This window comes from Orbicella faveolata, unplaced genomic scaffold (genome assembly GCF_042242905.1).
Source record: "Orbicella faveolata isolate gen_17 unplaced genomic scaffold, um_ofav_v1 contig_14, whole genome shotgun sequence".
In the NCBI taxonomy this organism is placed as follows: Eukaryota; Metazoa; Cnidaria; class Anthozoa; order Scleractinia; family Merulinidae; genus Orbicella; species Orbicella faveolata.
The window spans coordinates 14,048,174-14,069,184 of record NW_028301541.1 but is presented as its reverse complement, the minus strand read 5'-3'; the positions used below and the strand labels follow the sequence as shown (position 1 = coordinate 14,069,184).

The window sequence follows — 21,011 nt, the reverse complement described above, 5'->3', positions numbered from 1 at the left end:
AAGCACAGAACGTCTAAAGAAAGGTCTGTCAATTAGCAGATCATCTTTCTTTTCAATGGTCGGTTCATTCGGGTAAACTAGGGGCGCTTTCTATTCAACCGAAAATTCTTGAAATTCCTAGTGAAAAATTTCCGAAAATTTCGGTATACCTCGCAAGGTTGTCTTCTTTTCCTGAAATTCCAGAAAATGCTGTTCTATTCGCCACTGGAAATTCTCCAAAATGCAAACCGGAAGTTTATTGTTCTCACTTATTCAACCATACAACTCAGGAAACTAGTTTAGTCAGAACATTACACCACTCCTCATAATGTTCTCCGCGCGCCTCCTCGTACCCGAATCGTTTTCACAGAAACCCTTGCTACAAAGGCTACACGATTTTCGGTGGAACACGTAACCAGGAGCCCATCACTAGGAGCATGCAACTCCCACACTAAGCCTATGTAACGGTATTTTTACAGATCGCTCTATTTTTACACTGCTTTTCCCACGATGTAAGTCGGTTCCAGTCTAAATGAGCGCGCATCGCTAAGGAAAAAAATGGCTTACCTCACACTAGGAGCCCATTACTTCTTCCGGTGAAATGATGAACTCAGTTAAGGTTACTGTAGACCTTCAGGGGTGCCTTCCGGAAAATGCTTTCTTTACGCGCTGCATTAAAGAAAACCACGGCAAACTATATATCAATGTAAAGCTAATAAACTGTAGAATCCGAAAATAACAAATATTTTGCTATTTTTGTTTTAATAGGCACGCGCAAACCTAAAATCGCAAAAATGACCGTACTTGCCGTGCTAAACTGAATTACCAGCCTTTGTGTTACCCCGGACATCTAAATTGACTGGACATTATCAATCAGGAGTTGATGGGCTAACAAAGAGTGTGAGGCTTTTTCGATATTTCTATTGCTTGCTTAGAAAATCTCTTCTAAAGTTGGACAACAGAAAATTTTCTAACTGCTGTTACTCAATGGGACGTCACAGGAAAAATATTTTGATTTTCGCAAAAGCCTCACACTCTTTGATGCGCTAATATCTGACGAACATTTTGGCCAAGTTTCGTTGAAATCCGATAAATCTACATACCCTATTAATTCATTTGAATAGAGGTAATTCACGCAAAAATAAACCTAAGTTTTCGGCCTCAAAAGAAATTCACGGTTTGCCATGCCGCCAACCAATGAAACGCAGCTTTAAACTTCCCAGCAGGCTACAGTAAGGCTTCCCGGGAATGAATATGCAATGTTTACATTTACAGTATATCTTCATATCTTACATCGTCTGCCGTGAAACATGTAGCATCTAAACCGAATCAGCAGATAAATGGTAAGCAAGGAAAAGGGAAAAAAGAAGAATGCTAGCGGAATAGCCTTGAACAGGCCTATCCGGCGAGCCGAGTCGAGTGCAGATATTTACACATTTACGAAAAAAACTAAACGCGCAGTTTATCGGCCTGTTTGTTTTAGTAGAATATGGAAAAACACTCTATAAAGAAGGGGAAAGGAGCATTTGGAGAAACTGCCTTGTCAGATATCAGCGATTAAATTCGTCGGTAATTCCGCGGCAATCAACTTTTGTACCAGAAGAAGCTAGAGCAGGGCATCGACGAAACATTCGCCTGCGATTTGCGCTTGCGCTTAAATGTGGAGTGCGAAGCGCCTAGTCTATCTTAAGAGACGAAAACAATCAACAAAAGCGAAGATTTCTCTGCGAGAAATTGCAAGACGTAAACAAAAGAAGCGAAATACGACTCCGCGGATGAGATCAGTTGCCGCGAAAATTGTTACTGCTCAACTCAAAGGTTGACACATTTTAATTGACTTATCATAGTTTGCGGCTCATTGACTCGTTTTAAGAATTTACGTTTTTGTGGATAACTCGTTCGCGTTTTATAAAGTTTTTCAAATAATTTTTTTTGGAAAATTCAGATAAAGTATAAAAAGTCTTGAATTTGGTGTAAAAAAGTAATTTTGGACAAAATAGGCTCTTGAAGGTCTACAGTAACCTTAAAAAAAAATCCGTGCTTGTGATTGTTCACTGAGGTTCCTACGGTCTCCCTTTTGCTCGAAAATCTGTGTGGAAGAACGCAAAGAAGATCGCAACACAAGCGAGCGGTGGGTCGTGAGTGTGCGAGCGTGATATGCGATATCCGTGATATGCTCCCGCGCTACTCGCGGCTCGCTGCTTCGCCGCACGCCACTCGTTTTGCCTTCTTCTCGCGTTCTTTCCCACGGATTTCTGAGCAAAAGAGCGACTTGTCGCAGTCTATTGAGGACATTAAGATCAACAATGTTTAGCTGCTCTCGTGGAGTCTAGGAGCCTCCAGAAGGACAATCTTGTCGATGGAACGTTCCAGGACCACGAACTTGGTTTTTAGCGTGACTCTTCTCACAAGCCCGTCTCTCTGGTTTGGTTTTCCTTCCAGGAAGGGACCAAGGGGCAACCAGTTTTTCACCAAGACCACAATGTCTCCAGTCTCAAAGTAACCCCTTTACCTTTCCAGTGATTGCCTTCTCACTTATAGCAATTCAAGTAGGCATTGCGGACCTAATTGAGACGGGAGGATTGGTTTTTATCTGGAAATATTTTGGGGGTTCAGTTTTAAAACACTACACTTTATTGAAAACCAAATCGCCACTCCCTCCCTCCCCAAGTCCCTAGCTAAATTTTATGATAATTCGCTGTCTAGGACTGAATCTCTTTGTATATAACAAACAGACCGCTACCTGCCGTCACGAGAAGCTACTAATCCATTATTCTCAGTTTGCGTTTTGATTGGTTAGTTTTCTTCAAGCTGGACCAATTCAAGTAGTCGCACTGTAATACGATTAAGTTAAGTTTCAAACGCAGTATTGTTTTTTAATGCTATTTTTATTTAGACACAGTATAGTAAGTTACAAAGTGTTACAGATAAATTCTACGCAATACCTATTTTATCATTTCTTTTCTTATTACACATCCTAGTCCTATCAATAGCGGAAAAATTAACCATATGGAAATTTGTTTTTAAGTAACTACTGATACGATAACATGAAACATTGATAAAAAAAACTGTTTAGTCATCAGTGCAATGCAACTGCAACTAGAGTGGCCATCACACCGAGTTGTTGGAACATACATTTGACTTGCTGATTTTCTATTTTTAGAAAATTTTTATGCTACACTGATCACATTTATGGCCTTATTTTTACCCATTCGTACGGCTGAAACAGTTCCACTAAAAAAAAACACAAAAATGTCAGTTCTCACTACAATAACTTTTAATAACCATAAGCTAAGCGATAATCTCGATAATGAGGGCTGATTAATTAGGACTGGGGCCTAGACACTTCCTCGATCATTATAAGGGGACACTGATTCCCATCCAGTGTAAGCGTCACCCAAAGTATTGCCACTAGGACAAGATCCTACCCATAATTCCACTCTAACCGTGCCCTGTGGGATGTTTTCACAGTATCCCTCAAATGATCGATGATGAAGCAGATTGGGATTCCCAGCAGATGATGGCCAACCATTGTACACAACAGCTTCGATTGTCATTGGTCCATTGCATTCGTTACCATTAAACTTGAAGAACCACCGGTTACACCTAGAAGTGCCCTGGACTCTCATATTTCCCTGGAATGAGACTTTAATTGCTGTATCAGACTGCAACTTATTAAACGAGCAGTCCTGGAACAAACAAAGGAAATCAAGTCAGTCCTCATAACAATAAATTATATCACACTGGTTGTATTTGTATCATTAGCTGGGATCATATCTGAACACCGATCATATGTTGTTGGCTGCGCGGTAGTGTGGTGTAAGGAGCTACCCTTAAATCTAGAGGAGTGAGACAATCTGGGTGAGTTTTTGGCAGTACTGGCCTCTTAAAAGACGTTTGGACTAAAATGTCAACAGCAAGACCACCGTCACTATATCTTTATGGTGTTATATTTTTCACTAGGTGTAGATTGCGTTCCCTCAAACTATCAAATCTCCTTCTCCATCCTTCCAAACAAAAACACGCCAAGCACTGTCTAATAATACCTAGTACTCAGTCCCCGCCCAACTCAACAATAGATGCATATGGGGCCGACAAAATTTAATAATGAAGAACTTTACCAGTTGAATTTACACAGAAAATAATATTTGAGTTCTGAGCCCCCAAAAAGAGTTAAATCAATGATCTATGACCAGATACCAGTCAGACGATCTTGACAGTGATCAATAGACTCACACTCTATAAGCTTCTGAAGGTGGTAATATTGTTGCGCACCCATTGCGGAACCGCATCCGGCGACCTTGGTCACTTGTTATAAAGCTTACTCTTGGTTGAATTTTTGAGTCGCCAAACTTAAACACCAAATAGTTGAACTAAAGAAGTACACGTAGATGTTTTATCATCACGACGTATTGTTTACCTGTTTAGAACGAAACAGTCGGTAAGGGTTTTGTGCGTGTTACTTTTGGCTTATCGTTTCTATTTTTCACTGATTCTCATGTTTTTGGTTTACTATTGTAGAAAACCTGGGCTTCCACTTAATTCTGAATTGGAATTGTGTGTCTAGTATGATAGCATGAAGTTTCTGAGTTTTCGACGATTCTTCCTTACCAGGAGCCATAATCGGAGACGGAGACCGTAAGTCTTGGGATCCGTGCGCACCTATGATATGGGGCAATTTTTCTATTTTTAGAACAAATTGCGCCATCCTGACATCATATATCCGCGCGGATCCACGCACATGTCAGGGGCTCCCGCGTGGACGTTGTCATGTTGCGTGATCAAATGGTGAGAGTTGCGAGATTCTCTTGCAGATTTTTCACAGCGATGGCAGGGAATAAGGCAGGGAATAAGAACCAGGCTCTTATATGTAGTTTTATGCTCCGAGCCAATGGAAAAGGTGAGTTTTTCGGGGTCGAAAACAAGACTTCAATTTCGCGCTGCGAATGAATAATATCTGCTCGCGCTAGTTGTACGAGTAAGTTTTTGCGTTTGTTCTGTAAAGCAAAGTTATGCCAGAAAACTCTTTACCCTGGTATCGAGTTACTTTGTGAGTTTCCCAAACAATGCTTAATCATAACCAAACCCTGTTTTTGATAGGCTTATTGCTTCTGTTTGTTTGGCGAGTTTGCAAACGTTTTGGAAAGGAAAGTCTGACGCGTACAACGATTTCTTTCGTTGTCTTTTGTGCTGAGATGCTTCAACAATTTTGACCATCGCCAAAAGCTACTAACATCATGTGTATTTCTTTAACATAGTAAAATTTTACACTGCGAAAATAAAATAGACAAGGAGTTTTGATAACTCAACCAACGAAATCGAAATCGTTATTCGAGTTGATTAAAGAAAGCGTCATCGTAACTTTGCTGATTATTTCTGCTGTATTCACATATTTTCAACTAAGCTTTTAATTTGTTCTCAAACATTTATCAACCTTAAACATATTTAAAAACTAGAGATATTATATGAGTTCGATGTACGTTTTCACAAGGAAGTGCGGAAGTCGAATTTGTCATCTTTTACTGACTGTACAAAACACGAATTGGCGGGCGCTCTTATTCATCGACAACAAACAATTTATTGGACTTTTACACAAACAAAACTGAGCAGCATCTATAGACATAAACCTTATTGTCACTTATTGGGCCTTGATAAATCATCAAGCGTTGCTTACAATTCAGGCGAATCTCAAACTTGCAACTATTTTTTTTTTTCTTTTTACTTTTCGGTCGAGATAGACTCTGGTGAAATCGTCGCAAGGGAGGGAAACTTTGAAGTCCTGAAACGGTGCTATATCCAAATATATCCAACTGGTTTTTTCGCTGGGTTATGGAAAAGCTGTTAATCTTCAACATATGTGAAACTTAGAGCTTGGTGTAATGTGGAAGCAGCGGAAGAAGCAGCGGAACACAACTTGGTCACTGATATAAAGCGGGACATAACTAAATTCGACACTGTCTTACTTCACTCTTAAGTTAATTATGTTCACTCAAACTGGAGCAGGTTACGACGAAAATACTGAGGTAAAATTCCAACAGACATGAACATAGGTTGTGTTTTCACTAGGACAATTTTGGCTAGATAAAGTCGGAAAAGTCCGGAAATGCAGTGAAAACAGTTCGTCTTGAGTTTAGCGAATTAAAAATGCACGCTGTTTTCACCAGAAACAAGAAGCGATTATCTCGCCAATGTGACCGGAAATTCAAGCCAAGTTATACTACCTCGCGAGATGGTATAACTTGTCCCGGTAAATGCCGCAGCCAATCACATTGTGCGTAGTGACAGACGCCTGCAAAGAATTTGGCAATAGTATATACCAGACGCTCGTATCGCGGTTCATTTTGCGAAACAGAACTTTAAGCGGCAGACGAGTTCAACAGTCCTTCTCAATTATTTCGGTTTACCATTCCTACGGTCCCGCTAGATTCTCCAGTTCCTTGGCTAAGACACGGCGCTCGACGTGCAGAACAAGTTCCTGCATCACAACACTTCGTCGCATCTTCTTCATTTCTGGGGACATTAACCGCATCCTCTGGGAAAAAAAAAATGCCTTCTCGATTTCCTGCGCATAAATATAGCTAGAATCAACACAAGAGAAAAAGCGCTTCCTCTCTCAGCCATTTTTGAAAGTTGCGCGGTTTTGTAATTTGAATCTTCTGAGTCAGCGGGTTAAATTCTTGGTTAAATTTCCAGTGAAAACAGATGTCACGTTCAACTAGCAAATGTTGGTCTGTAAACAAACACCTAGAAAGAATGTTCAGCTAGTTAATCGGCCTAGAGAAAACGCAACCGTATTGAGTTGTGGGCCAAAAGAATCAAACATTTCGGGAATTTCGGACGCCATTTCCCCGCGCTACGTCCACAAAAATCCTCGCAGCATACACGCGCGTGTGCCGCAGGCGATGGCGCAACTTGTTCTAAAAATAGAAAAATTGTCCCATATCATAGGGACAGCCCCAATACTAGAAATGGCGCGCGCTTCCGGTCTCCGTCCCCGATTATGGCTCCTGCCCTTACGTAGTATGTGGACGTAACAAAGACTCTTATGTCACACTTGTCTTGCTAAGTAAAGATAAAAGAATAAATGAGAATGGATGCTCAGTACTCCAATGCGCAACTCACAATTCCACTTCTCATTATCTTAAAGATGTAATATCAGTTTCGTCACCATGATATGAAACCAGCTGAAAAAATACTTCGATTAATAATAGCATGATTCTCTCTCAACAGAAGCATATCACCTAGAAGCGTTTAAGGTCATTCCCCAGTATTGCATTGCGCATCCCTACTGCGCAGAATTTCACGCGTGATTAGCGCGCGCGCATTAAAAAATGGCGGCTTTTTCTGTACGGCTGGACCTCTCCATAGAAGTAAATCGTCATTTTTTCGCAAACGAGTATGGTGACCGATCATTTTTTTCTGTTGTTTTGAATTGACTAACAAATTTCTCTGTGTAAAATAAATATGGACCAATTCTCAGTGTAGAACAAAAAGAAATCGTCGGAAACGTGAATTTAGCAAGCAATCGTGACTTCAATCATGGTGCTAGTATAAGGATTTATTGGGTATAAACAAGGTTCTGTTGCTCCTAAACGAACATGGGGACCCCTCATTTTTATTTCAAAATTTAAGTGGCAGTCCCGCTAAAAGCGGTCCACTCGACTTCGGGACCAAAAATACTTTTCCTTCATTTTTTGTCAGTGAAAAGGGTTTGACACATATATATATAAAAAACCAACTTATTATTTTCCAATTCCTTATTTTTGCTTTGCTACGAGCCAAAATTGAATTTTGGCCGAACTGAGGTTGCCGACCGTGATCAAAAAGGTAAAATTTACTGATTTTGTGAAGCGTCCTACGTCGCTTAAAATGCAGCTCACGGAATTTCGTTTTCATACGAAATTTAAGGCACATTCATTTCTTTGACTGACGAAATATGGAAACTTTTGGAAAAATTCTAAGCTTACCAGCGAGGCTGGAAGACACCCTACTCCGAGGCCTTTGATCACCTACTAAAATTTAGCCAAATTTGACGGGGAAAATCTCAAAAGTTGGGTCTAAATGAAGCCTAGAAAGCACATCACAGTAAATTTCATACCTTAATAAACCGTTCTATAAGTTCAAACCGGTGGGTATCTCCTTGGATTGCATGCGAGAACAGATTAAAATCTGCCACAGTCAGTGTGTTTACATAGCTATCGCTCGTGCCAAAGCTCAGTTGCATAACCCTAGCACCCGATGAAAATACATCTTCTTCCGTTCAGGTTCGTTTGTTGACCTTCTGAGTAGTGGCAAATAGCTTCCTTTAATACTTGTGTACACTCTAGATCCAGTTTTGAGGTGAAGGTTGCGTTAAAGTTGATCAATTCTCAATACTTGCGAGACTTCAAAGGTAAATGATGGCGCCGGTCTGCAGAAATTAACCGTAGCCGTCGTCCTGACCCTTCAATAAATTCTGCCGCAGAGGTAGCACTAGGAGAAGAAGAAAATCGTAAGTTTTCATTTACCGTTTAATGGCAACTGAATCCTGTACTACTGCCGAGACTACTGGGAGCTTGAGGGCTATATGCCCGAATTTGGAAAACAACAACAACGAACATTTGCCGGTTGCATCGCTGGGAAATGAACCTGAATAAACACGACACGTTTGAATGGAACTATGTGTTGCGATGAGTGATGGGCTTTACTTCTGTTTTATGCTTGATGCTTGTCTTTTAGTATCTTGCACAGCGCATAAAATAAACTTCGGGACCCGTTTATCGAGCCGTTTATACAACGAAAGCTGCACCAGCTTCGTCAAAATGTCACACAAGTCGTAACGTGACCAATTACTTGGGAGGGGGGTACTCCCTTATATGGGCTATATAGGTATCTGTATGTGAAGCCCCAAAGGGTAGGGTTTTTCAGCCGTTTGGGTCATAAATAGGGTATCGATTTTGGCCGTTTTGGTTATAAATTGGGTGTGGTTTTAGCACTGTAGTCTTGAATTGGGTATGTTTCTTAGCAGAAGCTACTTTTTCATCATTATCAATAAGACCTTCAACAAAAGCCCTTCACAACGTATGTTTAGGGCAACTGTGTCAGCCGCAACGGTCATAAATAGGCTATCGAATTTTTGGTCAGGTCATAAATAGGGTAGCAAAAAAACGCAGATTTTGGTCATAAAGAGGGTAAAGGGTTTGGGAAGTGGGCCGCACACCCCCACTCAACTTTTCTAGAATCGAAGTACCCCCCTGGACCAATTACCAGGGGCCGAGGGCAAATCCCCTACACCGCGCGCGCCGATCATTAGATTTGGCAAGATTTTGTCATTTCAATATTGACAATGAAAAAGCCATCCATTAATTTTTTGGACTAGTGCAATCTTTTCAGTATGACCGAACGACGACAATCATTGCACCTTTTCAATTTTTATCTACCTTTCCTCGGAAAATATAAGGGGTTGCTAATACATGAGGGCGGAGGAAGCAGACATGGGCCTAAAATTCACTTTTCCTTTCCCGTTATCAGCCGTTCGTTTTTCATAGAAAACACAATGGAAGAAAATCAAAAGATGGGACCAAGAAACCTTCCAAAAAAAACGTCCATATCGAAGCGCGTGCAGATGTTGAGAGGCCGATTTCTCACTTTGTGTTTATAGGACTACTACCCTTCCCATTTTTTCTGACGACACCAGAATTATTGGCCATAAAAATAGTTTGTCTTTGATTTCTCCGCCTCGCGAAACATATAGTAAGTAAGTAAGTAACAACTTTATTTACAGAGGGTAACACATAACAGTAAAAAACTGACGAACCAGTAATGTGACTGCACTCTTACTGGTATGGGATTCAAGCGTTGGTGCCCGGGAAGTACTCCCTAATATGGGCTATGTAGGTATGGGCGGTCCCAAAGGGTCTGGTTTTTCAGCCGTTTTGGTCATAAATGGGGTATAATTATCAACTTCTCTCAACAGCAGCAGGGACGTCGGAGCCGGGGGAGCTGGGAGGGGGCTTTATCCACCCCAATTTCAAGCAAAAAATACTTGAAATAATAATTTTACAAATATCTTCAGACCCCATACAAGTAAGCGCCTATGGCGCTCGCTTGTAAACGCCCCCCTCCCCCCGCCCCCCAATTCAAAATATGCTCCTCCATCCCTGAGCAGGAGCCCTTGATTTTAAACGATAAGCTCCGACCATGGCATTCAATATCACAATGCTCAAGGCCATGTGAGATCATTTTGAAATTCCACTCAAAGCCAGAGAGCGGAGGTCTTCGTTAATGAACTTGTAAGCTAAAGGAAATGGTGAAAGAATATTATAAATAGTTTTAGTAGCTCGTCGATCTCAGTGTAGCGTCGACAAGTCACAGTGTAACTGTCACCAAGCCTTTTCTGTTGTAAAAAAAACTTTACGACCAGTGGTGTGTGCTGAACTACGGGCGAAAGGGTTCAATTGCATCTTTTCTTTAATTGCTGCTTGGTCCTATTCAGTGATGGTTATGAATATAAGTCTGTATTAACAATACAGTGGAACCCCGCTCTACGGACACCCGCTTAATACGGACACCCCGATATTACGGACAGTTTCGTTTTCCCCGACGAAAAGCTCATATATTTTTTCTAAAATTAACCCGCTTATAACGGACAACCGTTAATACGGACAACGGACACTTTTCTGTGTTCCGAGCGACAAACTCTTATACATCGTCAACCCCGCTTTACGGACACTGTTTGTATCTGTGCATTGTCTATTGTCATTGTCATGATTATGTGCTAATTAGAGATTTTGTACCCTGGTCAAATTATGACAGATTTCGGCGGGTTAATACAATCTTATTACTAAATGAAACAGTGGCAAAATAGCATGACGCATTTGACCAGTTCTTTCTTCCGGTGCATTACCCAGTCTGCAGTCCTTATATAAAGTTTTCTGCCTGATACGCTTACACAAAAGTTTCACTTTCTTGGTCTTTTGCTACACTCCTTGCTTGTAGCCTTCTTCCTCTTTGACGTCTTATGCTTGCCACTATCAGCATCGGCCTCCGTTCGTATTGCTGGGTTGTTGCCAACGTCTATTAATTGTTCAAGTAAATCCACGTGCTTCCTAGGACCATCAAAAATATAAACACACGGTATTTCCATACCAAGGCCTCCACCCCGATTAACTGCTTTTCCACATACTTCAACTGATCCTCGATTAGTAGGCTTTGAAATAAAATGGGTGACTATACCAGTGCGGTTTTTGGTGTTTGCGAGGTGATATGTAATGTGGCCGATAATTCGACTTTCCTTTAGCACGGCGACTGCGTTTTTGTCCTCACCATTTCCCGGCTCTGGTTGCAAAGGCAAAATTTCACCGAGAGTGATACAGTTAATGATTTGTAATTTACAGTACAATCAAAACGTTTTGTTGCCGTACAAGTGTCGGCCTTAGTGTTTGTATCGATAAAACACGTGTCTCTGACTTTTTTCCGTGGACCCCGGCTAATACGGACACCCCGTTAATACGGACATTTTGGCATGTCCCCTTGGTGTCCGTATTAACGGTGTTCCACTGTACTTTTAATTCACATATGTTAATGCTCGCGATACATGATATATATAGAAATGTTATCAAATATGTATTTTTTCTCGGCTATTATGATTTTTACAGACACCATGAGGATCTAACACTGATGTATGCCGGATGCGATATAACACCTTTAATAAAAAGCCTATCGCATTTTAGGACAATTAAGTTCAAAGTCCACACCCTCGCTTGAGTCCCATACCAGTGAGAGTGCATGTCCCACTACTTAACCATATGTTTCGCGAGGCGGAGAAGTCAAAGACAAACTACTTTTATGGCCAATAATTCTGGTGTCGTCAGAAAAAATGGGAAGGATAGTGGTCCAAAAACACAAAGTGAGAAATCGGCCTCTCAACATCAGCACGCGCTTTGATATGGACGTTTCTTGGAAGGTTTCTTGGTCCCATCTTTTGATTTTCTTCCATTGTGTTTTCTATGAAAAACGAACGGCTGATAATGGGAAAGGAAAACCGAATTTTAGGTCCATGTCTGCTTCCTCCGCCCTCATGTATTAGCAACTCCTTATATTTTCCGAGGAAAGGTAGATAAAAATTGAAAAGGTGCAATGATTGTCGTCGTTCGGTCATACTGAAAAGATTGCACTAGTCCAAAAAATTAATGGATGGCTTTTTCATTGTCAATATTGAAATGACAAAATCTTGCCAAATCTAATGATCGGCGCGCGCGGTGTAGGGGATTTGTCCTCGGCCCCTGGTAATTGGCCCAGGGGGGTACTTCGATTCTAGAAAAGTTGAGTGGGGGTGTGCGGCCCACTTCCCAAACCTCTTACCCTCTTTATGACCAAAATCTGCGTTTTTTGCTACCCTATTTATGACCTGACCAAAAATTCGATAGCCTATTTATGACCGTTGCGGCTGACACAGTTGCCCTAAACATACGTTATGAGGGGCTTTTGTTGAAGATCTTATTGATAATGACGAAAAAGTAGCTTCTGCTAAGAAACATACCCAATTCAAGACTACAGTGCTAAAACCATACCCAATTTATAACCAAAACGGCCAAAATCGATACCCTATTTATGACCCAAACGGCTGAAAAACCCTACCCTTTGGGGCCTGACATACAGACACCTATATAGCCCATATAAGGGAGTACCCCCCTCCCAAGTAATTGGTCACGTTACAACTCGTGTGACATTTTGACGAAGCTGGTGCAGCTTTCGTTGTATAAACGGCTCGATAAACGGGTCCCGAAGTTTATTTCATGCGCTGTGCAAGATACTAAAAGACAAGCATCAAGCATAAAACAGAAGTAAAGCCCATCACTCATCGCAACACATAGTTCCATTCAAGCGTGTCGTGTTTATTCAAGTTCATTTCCCAGCGATGCAACCGGCAAGTGTTCGTTGTTGTTGTTTTCCAAATTCGGGCATATAGCCCTCAAGCTCCCAGTAGTCTCGGCAGTAGTACAGGATTCAGTTGCCATTAAACGGTAAATGAAAACTTACGATTTTCTTCTTCTCCTAGTGCTACCTCATCGCAAAACATAGTTCCATTCAAGCGTGTTGTTTTCCAAATTCGGGCATATAGCCCTCAAGCTCCCAGTAGTTTCGGCAGTAGTACAGGATTCAGTTGCCATTAAACGGTAAATGAAAACTTACGATTTTCTTCTTCTCCTAGTGCTACCTCTGCGGCAGAATTTATTGAAGGGTCAGGACGCCGGAGACCGGCGCCATTATTTACCTTTGGAGTCTCGCAAGTATTGAGAATTGATCAACTTTAACGCAACCTTCACCTCAAATCTGGATCTAGAGTGTACACAAGTATTAAAGGAGGCTATTTACCACTACTCAAAGGTCAACAAACGAACCTGAACGGAAGAAGATGTATTTTCACCGGGTGCTAGGGTTATGCAACTGAGCTTTGGCACGAGCGATAGCTATGTAAACACACTGACTGTGGCAGATTTTAATCTGTTCTCGCGTGCAATCCAAGGAGATACCCACCGGTTTGAACTTATAGAACGGTTTATTAAGGTATGAAATTTACTGTGATGTGCTTTCTAGGCTTCATTTAGACCCAACTTTTGAGATTTTCCCCGTCAGATTTGGCTAAATTTTAGTAGGTGATCAAAGGCCTCGGAGTAGGGTGTCTTCCAGCCTCGCTGGTAAGCTTAGAATTTTTCCAAAAGTTTCCATATTTCGTCAGTCAAAGTAATGAATGTGCCTTAAATTTCGTATGAAAACGAAATTCCGTGAGCTGCATTTTAAGCGACGTAGGACGCTTCACGAAATCGGTGAATTTTACCTTTTTGATCACGGTCGGCAACCTCAGTTCGGCCAAAATTCAATTTTGGCTCGTAGCAAAGCAAAAATAAGGAATTGGAAAATAATAAGTTGGTTTTTTATATATATGTGTGTCAAACCCTTTTCACTGACAAAAAATGAAGGAAAAGTATTTTTGGTCCCGAAGTCGAGTGGACCGCTTTTAGCGGGACTGCCACTTAATCTCGCCTTTTGATTATTACCGCCCGCTTACACAAACAACACATTGGTCCCTAACAAAAGCTCAGTTAATTTCATATCTAAAACCTGTTAAGATACAAACTCAACTTATGTAAACCGGAAGTGTTTTATGTAGACCGGAAGTAGTTGTAAGCTCAACACCAGGTTGAGGCTATGTATTGCACCATATGAGTTGTTACACGAGTCCATGTTGTGATGTAGAAGTTTTCGTCGTGTACGAATAAAAGTTGAGTTCCAGTTGCTGTCTCTGATGTTTTAATCCACCGAAGAACATGGCCACGCTCGCAACAGGTTATGGGCCCAGTCGAAGGCTGTTGTTCGATGGTGATGAAGCCAAATATGAGCTGTGGGAGATAAAGTTCCTTGGATATATGAGACTTCACAAACTCCACGATGTTATCCTGGCGGAGAACGAGCCAGAAGAAGACAATGTAAGCAAGAACATCGACGCTTTTGCTCAACTTATTCAGTGTTTAGATGATCGGAGCCTGTCCTTAGTTATGAGAGATGCCAGGGACTATAGCAGGAAAGCTTTGCAAATACTGAGGAATCATTACATGGGCAAAAGTAAGCCACGTGTTCTTGCCCTGTACACTGAACTTACCTCGCTACAGAAGGGGCACGATGAGTCCATTAAAGATTATGTTCTACGCGCCGAGACCGCAGCTGCATCGCTGAAATCCGCCGGAGAGCCAGTCAGTGATAGTCTTTTGGTAGCTATGGTGCTAAAAGGTCTTCCTGCGGAATACAAAAGTTTTTCAGCCATTGTTTCGCAGCGCGACGAGAAGGACGACAAGATGAAGTTCCACGAGTTTAAGACCGCACTCAGGAGTTACGAGGAGACGGAGAAATCCTGCACTCCACCACAAACTGATGGAGACAGCGTTATGAACTGTAAACAGAAAACCCCACCGGCAGACAGCTCCATAACATGTTATTCCTGTGGTCAACCTGGACACAAGTCGCCAGCATGTCATTCCAAAGACAAGAAGAAGAAAGGACACCGATGGCGCAGCCACTGCAAGTCGAAGACGCACAACACAGACGTATGTCGTAAGAAAGACTCTGTTAATACTGTTAGTGATAGTTTGCTACAGAATAGCCAATGCTCCCCAGTCATACCAAGATGCAATCTCATCCCCAGATTCCAGTAACTGGAAGGATGCCATGGATGAAGAGTTTAATGCACTATGGGAGAATGAACATTTGAGCTCACCTCTCTACCAGAAGGTCGAACCTCAGTGGGGGGAAAGTGGGTCTATGCAATAAAACCAGGTCCAAATGGGGAAGAAAAGAACAAGGCACGTTTTGTTGCCAAGGGTTACTCCCAAGTCCCCGGAGTAGATTATTACGAGACTTTTTCACCAACTGCCCGTGTAACCTCAGTTCGCATACTAATGCAGTTAGCTGTTCAAAAGGGTATGATAGTACATCAGATGGACGTTAAAACAGCCCATTTGAATGCTCCCATCGACTGTGAGTTATACATGGAACAACCCGAAGGTCATGAGAGAAAAGGTCCCAATGGGGAGAAACTTGTGTGTAAATTGAGAAATTCATTGTATGGTCTAAAGCAAAGTGGTCGTAACTGGAACAACATGTTACATGAGCATTTTGCTTAGGATGGTTTTGTGCAATCTCTAGCTGATCCATGTGTGTATGTCAAGACTACTGAAAGTGGTCATGTTGTTGCAATTGTGTGGGTTGATGACATTATTATTGCAGGTAGCAACACGGATATACTGAAAGAGGCAAAAGAGTCCCTGATGGTGAGATTCAAAATGAAAGACCTAGGGATGCTTTCCTGGTTTTTGGGTATTCAATTCAAGTGCAAAGGTGATTGTATTGAAATGAACCAAAATCAGTATGTGGAGAAAATTTTGTCAAAATTCAGAATGTCAGACTGCAAGCGAAAAGCAGTCCCATGTGAACCAGGTGCAAACAAAGCCAGTGAAACCCATGAAAGTGATCTCGAAAACACAAATTTGTATCGTGAAATTGTTGGAAGTTTAATCTATCTCATGACTTGCACTAGACCTGATTTGTGTTACGTTGTAACATATTTATCCCTGCATTTGTCAAAACCAAAGAAATCACATTTTGGGATGGCTAAGCAAGTGCTAAGGTATTTAAAGGGAACTCCAAACAGGTGCTTGAAGTTTGTTAAGACAAGTCAACCAAAACTAGTGGGATACAGTGATTCAGACTGGGCTATGTCTAATGATAGGCGCAGTATTAGTGGTTATGCATTCAAGTTATGTAATGAAAGTTCACTGATCTCATGGAAAAGCAAACAGCAAACTATTGTAGCACTGCCTACATGTGTATGTGGCATTAGCCACGGCTACTCAAGAAGCTAAGACAACTTTCGAGTGATCTAATGTGTCTCCCTTGTAAGTGTGTTTGTATATGCGTAGACAACCAGGGAGCAATCGCATTGGCTAATAATCCTATACATCACCAAAGATCAAAACACATTGATGGGAAATATCATTATGTAAGACTCGAAATCCAGAATGGAGTTCTTGAGTTGGCCTATATACCAACAGACAATAATGTTGTAGATGAATTCACCAAGCCTGTAACCAGAGCTAAACTTGATAGATTATTGGGTTAAATTGATGTAGTAAACTTAAGTTGTGTTTGAGTGGGGGTGTTAAGATACAAACTCAACTTATGTAAACCGGAAGTGTTTTATGTAGACCGGAAGTAGTTGTAAGCTCAACACCAGGTTGAGGCTATGTATTGCACCATATGAGTTGTTACACGAGTCCATGTTGTGATGTAGAAGTTTTCGTCGTGTACGAATAAAAGTTGAGTTCCAGTTGCTGTCTCTGATGTTTTAATCCACCGAAGAACATGGCCACGCTCGCAAACAAAACCCTCGTTTACACGATCACCTCGTTAAAGCCATCGAGTACCACCTTGTAAACTTTTAACCTTTATTTTCTTTTAAAATTTACCTCGTTAGTGCTACAACACGAAATTGATTTTTAAAATGACAACATACAAAATGAAACTGAAAAAAATCGTAATGATTCCCCATAAAATAAGTCAGTTTTGTTTAGTTAACTGCGAATAGAAATCAATGGGAGAGTCACAATTAAATTAGCTACAGTAAGTTAGGGCGAAACCGAAAGAATAGGGAAGAAGCGCGGTCCAAGCCTCTCTCTCCTTTCGTCGCTCTGCCGTATTTTCGCTCTACAGACCAACTAACTGAATGCATCCATGGAAGAAGCTATAATTAAATTACATAAAGCTTTCATGGAGCGGTTTTTACTTGAGTGTCGAAAAGTAATTAGCTTTGCACTACCATGCTACGTGATCGGCTTAAAAAACTCGCGCCATTTTTTCCTCCAATCAGAAGTAAAACCAAACCCAAACGTAGACTGTTCACAGTCCCCTATATTTCCGTGAGATCGTAGATGTCGATCGTTGAGCTCGACGGGCCGCCATCTTGATCTCTTGATACGAGCGAAACTGGAGAGAGTACAAAATGTTCGTGGGTAGGGGTGGTGGAGGGCACGGCTGGCGGAAAAAATAGGGAGACTGTAACAGCTTCACTCTGTCTCGTGTTCAAGGGGCGCGGCCGCCAGTTTGGCGCCTCCGTTAATCAAATCAATTAATAGTCTCCTCCCCTGAGAAAAAACCTGTCAAATCAGGGCTGATGATTTGAATACATGTTACTGTGTTGTGAAATTCGAAACATTTTGAAGGTTTACTAGGTTGAGTCGAATGAATGCGGAACGGAAGAACTCTTCTCTGACTCCAAAAAAAGGGGCAAAGCCCACAGAGAATTTAATTATTTAGATGCGTGCCGTCTTTGTGACATTAACTGTGAAATTTCAGTCGGAAATAAGAACAACCAACAGAACTTTCAGCCATTTCCTTCGCCAAAACGAAACTTTGATATATTAAACTCTTGCCAAAACCAGTCGGAAGAACCGCCAAGACATCTTTTCCTTCGAATAAACGAGAAACGGCCTCCTTTTGCTCGCGCTTTAACACCAATCCTCCAAGACAAGAAGCAGACAGACGATGGAAATCAAAACATTCTCCAGAAAATTCTCTTGAAATCGATGCCATTTTGGCCTGAGCCGCGAAGTGATGAATGTCACTTTCTGTCACTCAAGTTGTCAACGCTCTGCTACGCTCTGATGAACTCTATTGTCCCTTCGACCAATCAGGTGTTGCCGTTGCTGGAGCAACTAACGCAGCGAACACCAGACAGAGTGAAGCTGTTACAGTCTCCCTATTTTTTCAGCCCCGTCACCCCCACGCTATTAACCCCACCGCCACTACCCACGGGCATTTTGTACTCTCCCCAGTTTCTCTTGCATCAAGAGACCAAGATGCCGGCCCATCGAACTCAACGATCGACATCTACGATCTCACGGAAAAATAGGGGACTGTGAACAGTCTAAAGCAAACGTGACTTACTCGCACAGGTTTTCCCGCGCTTTGCGTCGATGTAATAATTTCGATTGATTGGATCACTGTATTGTCTGTGTCCTTTGTGATTGGCTAGCTTGATTGCTTTGGTTTTGATTTTACGACACTCGATTGAAAACCGCTCTAAATAAACAGTAGCCTCCATTTTGCGCGGAAATATGCTAGGATATTTGTCCGCGGACATTATCTGTTCTGAGAAGGGAACAGTTTTCCGAGAGTGTAGCTCGAGGAAAACCGTGAGCATTGAGGAATAGATAATGTTCAAGGACAGATATGCGAGCATATTTTCGCGCCAAATGAAGGTTATCGTGTGGATTATCCTTGAAATATTTTTCGCATCACTTGCTTAACTTAACTTAATATATGGAAAGTTGTTTTTGAGAAATTATACGGTAACATGGAACATTGAGAAAAAACACTGTTTAGTCATCAGTGCAATGCCACTACAATCTGTGGAGTAGCCATCACACCGAGCTTTTGGAAAAAGCATTTGACTGGTGTTACATGCAAGTAATTCTAATCAACAATGATTTAGATAAACATATACAGGCAAAAACTAACGATAGATAAATCCGACGTTTCGGCGACATCTTGGCGCCATTGTCAAGGGAAACTAATTAAATATGCGATTTCAAGAGTAACTAAGAGTTCAGAGTTTCTAATTTGCATAAGTTAGACAAAGACTTTAGCGCGAACTGAGTCTGATTGTACATTTAAACACGGTCGTAATTGTTTAATGAGTAACATCTCATTAATGAGACAATCAAACTTGTTGTGGCATTTTTTCAACACGCTAAAACAATTGCGAAGGTCATCCGGAATCCTGCCTGCGTGTCTATTATCATAGTGATTGCGTACTGACGAGGTCTTGCTTCTATGTCCATCAACGCGTACGAACAGATGGCCACGGGTGTAACCGACATAACCAGCATCGCACTGGTCACACTTGAAGTTATACACAACGCATTGTTGATCAATGAGCTGAGGCTTAGGTTCGCTTGTCGGGAACTCCTGGGCAATCTTGCGGCTCGTAAACACCGGTTGAACACTGGTCTGCAGCTTCACACTGAGATCTTTCAACTGTGTCTTCACGATATTAGCAGACTCCTGGTCTTTAAAGGGTATGACAACCCGAGTAGTGTTTTCTGTCGTAGATCTGGACCGTAATGAGGGCTGGTCAGCGACCTTTAAATTTAGGAAGGTTTTGACAGTGGAGTCAACAAGGTGCTTGGGATATTTCAGGTTAGAGAAAACAGACTTACTTAATTACGACCGTGTTTAAATGTACAATCAGACTCAGTTCGCGCTAAAGTCTTTGTCTAACTTATGCAAATTAGAAACTCTGAACTCTTAGTTACTCTTGAAATCGCATATTTAATTAGTTTCCCTTGACAATGGCGCCAAGATGTCGCCGAAACGTCGGATTTATCTATCGTTAGTTTTTGCCTGTATATACATGCAAGTACTATGTAATAAAATTAGTTTCTCATCATTAATAAGTAAAGTGCATGTGCAAAGTAGATTACATGCATTTCGTGAATTTTTGTTGAGTTTCTAATTAAGAAAATTTTTATACTACTCTGATCACATTTATGGCCTTAGTTTTACCCATTTGTACGGCTAAAACAGTTTCACTAAAAACGCACAAAAACTTCAGTTCTGACTGCAATAACTTTTAATAAGCATGAGCTTAGGCAGCAACAATCTCGATATTGAAAAGAGATTAATTAGGACTGGGACCTAGACACTTCCTTAATCATAATCCGAGACACTGATGACCATCCAGTGTAAGCGTCACCCAAAGTACTGCCACTAGGACAAGATCCTACCCACAATTCCACTCTAACCGTGCCCTGTGGGATGTTTTCACAGTATCCCTCAAATGATCGATGATGATGAAGATTGGGATTCCCAGCAGATGATGGCCAACTGTTGAACACAACAGCTTCGATTGTCATTGGTCCACTGCATTCGTTACCATTAAACTTGAAGAACCAACGGTTACACTTTTCAGAAGTTCCCCGGACTCTCATTATTCCCTGAAATGAGACTTTGATCGCTGTATCAGACTGCAACTTATTAAACAAGCAGTCCTGGAACAAACGAAAGTAAAATAAGTCAGAACTCATATAAATAAATTTTATCACATTTTGGCTTGATTTGTATCATTAACTGGGATTAACTGAACACCGATCATCAGTTGTTGGCTCCGTGGGAGAAAGTGTCAAGTGTGATGTTAGTCTTTGAGCATGTTAGCCTACGAGCAGGCTCACGTTGGAACACAAGCGCGAGCAGCGAAGCCGCGAGACGAGAAAGTTGCTGAAAGTGAGCCTGCTCTGACCTCTGCAAAGTTTTATTTTCACCCCGGAAACCGCAGCAGAAATAGGCGAACTAATTTTCACCGGAAGTATGAACTTTGGTAGCTCAGATTTCTCCGGAAAATTGTAAATCTTTTTCATAAAAACATGCAGGCGTGATATCCGCTGTTGACAAAGTTTTGCCGAAGAAAAACCGTCAAAGTTTATGTCTAGAAGGGACAAACA

The 21,011-nt window shown here is 41.4% G+C and overlaps 1 protein-coding gene and 1 pseudogene across 3 annotated transcripts in view; both read right to left on the bottom strand.

Annotated features, from left to right (window-relative positions):
- Nucleotides 1–2,848: 2,848 nt before the first annotated feature.
- LOC149114112 (uncharacterized) overlaps nucleotides 2,849–21,011 on the bottom strand; it is a 39,934-nt gene continuing 21,771 nt past the window's right edge. Inside the window, exon 3 of one of the 2 annotated variants that reach the window (XM_089286715.1) lies at nucleotides 2,849–3,668. In XM_089286715.1, the coding sequence (XP_089142841.1) occupies nucleotides 3,318–3,668 (351 nt within the window). In that variant the 3' untranslated portion in view covers nucleotides 2,849–3,317. Of the gene's footprint in view, nucleotides 3,669–20,125; nucleotides 20,562–21,011 lie in introns of those variants that run through there. The other variant, XM_089286714.1, reaches the window with a different exon arrangement.
- Nucleotides 18,380–21,011, bottom strand: part of LOC110047379 (uncharacterized) — a 32,608-nt pseudogene continuing 29,976 nt past the window's right edge. The window contains exon 4 of the transcript XR_016206413.1: nucleotides 18,380–18,823. The product of XR_016206413.1 is annotated as an uncharacterized LOC110047379 (transcript). The remainder of the gene's footprint in view (nucleotides 18,824–21,011) is intronic.